The sequence below is a fragment of the Carassius auratus genome, chromosome 40 (assembly GCF_003368295.1).
Source record: "Carassius auratus strain Wakin chromosome 40, ASM336829v1, whole genome shotgun sequence".
In the NCBI taxonomy this organism is placed as follows: Eukaryota; Metazoa; Chordata; class Actinopteri; order Cypriniformes; family Cyprinidae; genus Carassius; species Carassius auratus.
In genome coordinates this window covers 19,372,236-19,374,735 of record NC_039282.1, presented here as the reverse complement: position 1 = coordinate 19,374,735, position 2,500 = coordinate 19,372,236, and the positions used below count along the sequence as shown (strand labels likewise).

The 2,500-nt window shown below is 27.2% G+C and overlaps 1 protein-coding gene across 1 annotated transcript in view; it reads left to right on the top strand.

Annotated features, from left to right (window-relative positions):
* LOC113058793 (protein IWS1 homolog) overlaps positions 1 to 2,500 on the top strand; it is a 13,471-nt gene that overhangs the window by 7,105 nt on the left and 3,866 nt on the right. Inside the window, 2 exon segments of the mRNA XM_026227002.1 lie at positions 389 to 445; positions 2,021 to 2,132. Coding sequence (XP_026082787.1) covers positions 389 to 445; positions 2,021 to 2,132 — 169 coding nt within the window.

The following is a 2,500-nucleotide window of genomic DNA, read 5'->3' as shown; positions in this document are numbered from 1 at the left end:
CATGAAATAGAATCTTTTAATCTGACTTGATTCGAACTGATTCGGTGTGATTTGATTCTGTTCAGATTCAGTTTGATTCGATGATTCTTTACAATTGAATCTGATTCTTTTAATGTTCTGTTGATCAATTTGGCCACATTCTTTTCTATCGACTCAGATTCTGTTTTGTACTTTCCGTCTCAGTTGTGATGACTCTTGACCTTTGACCTTTAACCCCAAACTCAGCCTGTCTGTCGCCCCATTCTGTGTGTGTTTGTTCTCATTTTGAGTTTGTTAAGCACTGAAAGCCTGTAAGCCTCTGCATCATCATCATCATCATCATCATCTTCATCATGCTTCCTTATGATTGGCTGGCTCTCAGTCTGTGTGTTTCTGCTTCCTCCCACAGTTCAGGAGGACAGACTCCTCGCAGAGATCTGGAGAAAGTGCTCACCGGAGAGGAGAAGTCAGTCTCTTTAACACCACATCTGTGTATTTCATTAATCACACACAATTGCAATAGCAAAAATAAGTTAATATTTTAGTAATGTTAATTAATCAAAAATATTATGACTTGGTGTTATTGCATTGTTTTTTAATCTAAATATGTAGTTTATAATTTAATTATAATTTAATATTTTATTATAATGAAATGTATTGTAATTAAAAAAATATATTATATAATTTTATTAATGCTAGTTGAAGAAATTGGTATTTAATATAATATTTTTTTATAAGTAATAATTTATAAAACATTTCTTTTAATAATTTTTGTAATTCATTATAATTTTACATTTTGTATTCCTGCTAATTAACATGATTATAATTTAGTATTTTATTATCATATTAAAAATTATATAATTTATATTTATATAATTAAAAAATCTTATAATTTATAATTATAATTTTTGTTATATTTATATTATGTAATTCATGTAAATGCATTATGTAATCCCTCATTTTAATATATTTTTGCTAATAATAATTGTTGAAAATTATTAATTTCATATTTTAATATTTACATTCCTATTTTACAATATATAAGCATTTATTATTGTGTCACTTGTTATTTAAATTATGCAAATTGATGAATTATTTAATATTTTATTTGTTATAATGTATTTATTATATTATTATAATTTTAAAATGCGTTGTATAATTTGTGTAACTCCTTATAATATTTCTGTTAATGCTAATTAATGAAAATTATAATGTAGCATTATTGCATTATTTTAAGAAATGTTTTTAATTTAAATTAGAATTTAATATTTTATTTTAATGACATGTATTGTAATTTAAAAATATATTATAGAATTCTTTATTTCAGTATTCAATATTTGTATTAATGCTAATTGATGAAAGTGTGTGCATTTATTATAATATTATTTTATAAGTAATAATTATAAATAGAAAATATTGTATACTTTTTGTATTTCATTTTAACTTAACATTTTGTATTAATTCTTATTAACTTAATTATAATTTAGTATTTTATAATTATAAAAAATATATAATTTAATATTTATATAATTAAAAAAAATCATATAATTTATATTTATAATTTTTGTCATATTTATATTATATAATTCATGTAAATGTATAATATAATCCTTAATTTTAATATTTTTTGTTAATACTAATTATTAATATTTACAAACATATACAATATATAAACATTCATTATAATTGTAATTTGTTATTTAAATTATGCAAATTTATGAATTATTTAATGTTTTATTATATAATTATAATTTTAAAATGCATTGTATAATTTGTGTAACTCCTTATAATAATTCTGCTAATGCTAATTAATGAAAATTATTATTTTGTTATAAGAAAATGTATATATAATAACTGAAAGATGCATTGTATAATTTAATTTTTTATTATAATTAATGAAAATGATCACTTCTTTATAATTAATTAATTGTATAATAATGTAAAAAATGCATTGTATAATTTAATAATTTTTTTTTTTTAGGTGATGCTCTCCGTGACAGTTTGGTTTATGTGATCTAATATCTCTCTCTCTGTTAATCAGGGCGTTGCGTCCGGGTGACCCGGGCTTCTGTGCTCGAGCTCGTGTGCCCATGCCCTCCAATAAGGACTATGTGGTTCGGCCCAAATGGAACGTGGATGGGGACTCCAACCGGGTGAGTGGGCGGGGCATATGTGTGGGCGGAGCTTAACTCTATAGAGCAATGATTGACAAGCGTCTCATGCTCAAATGAACAGGAAGTGTGAGGCAGGGTAGAGGTTTATCCCCCCTCTGAACCTGATTGGTGGAGGAGTTTGTTTACTGTTGTGTGATTGGTAGAGGAGCTTCAGGAAAGGCATCAGCCTGTTGGAGAAGCACAAGCGGCGTTTCGTGGAGCAGAGGAAGCAGCGGCGGCCGCAGGGAGCCGTTAAAATCAGCATTGAGGGAAACCGAATGCCGCTGTAGTTACCCGCTCCTGCCTGAGGGGGCAGTAAGTGTCTGCATGGTGCTGCATGCAGCAGAGCGTTCACAAACTAACAGGAG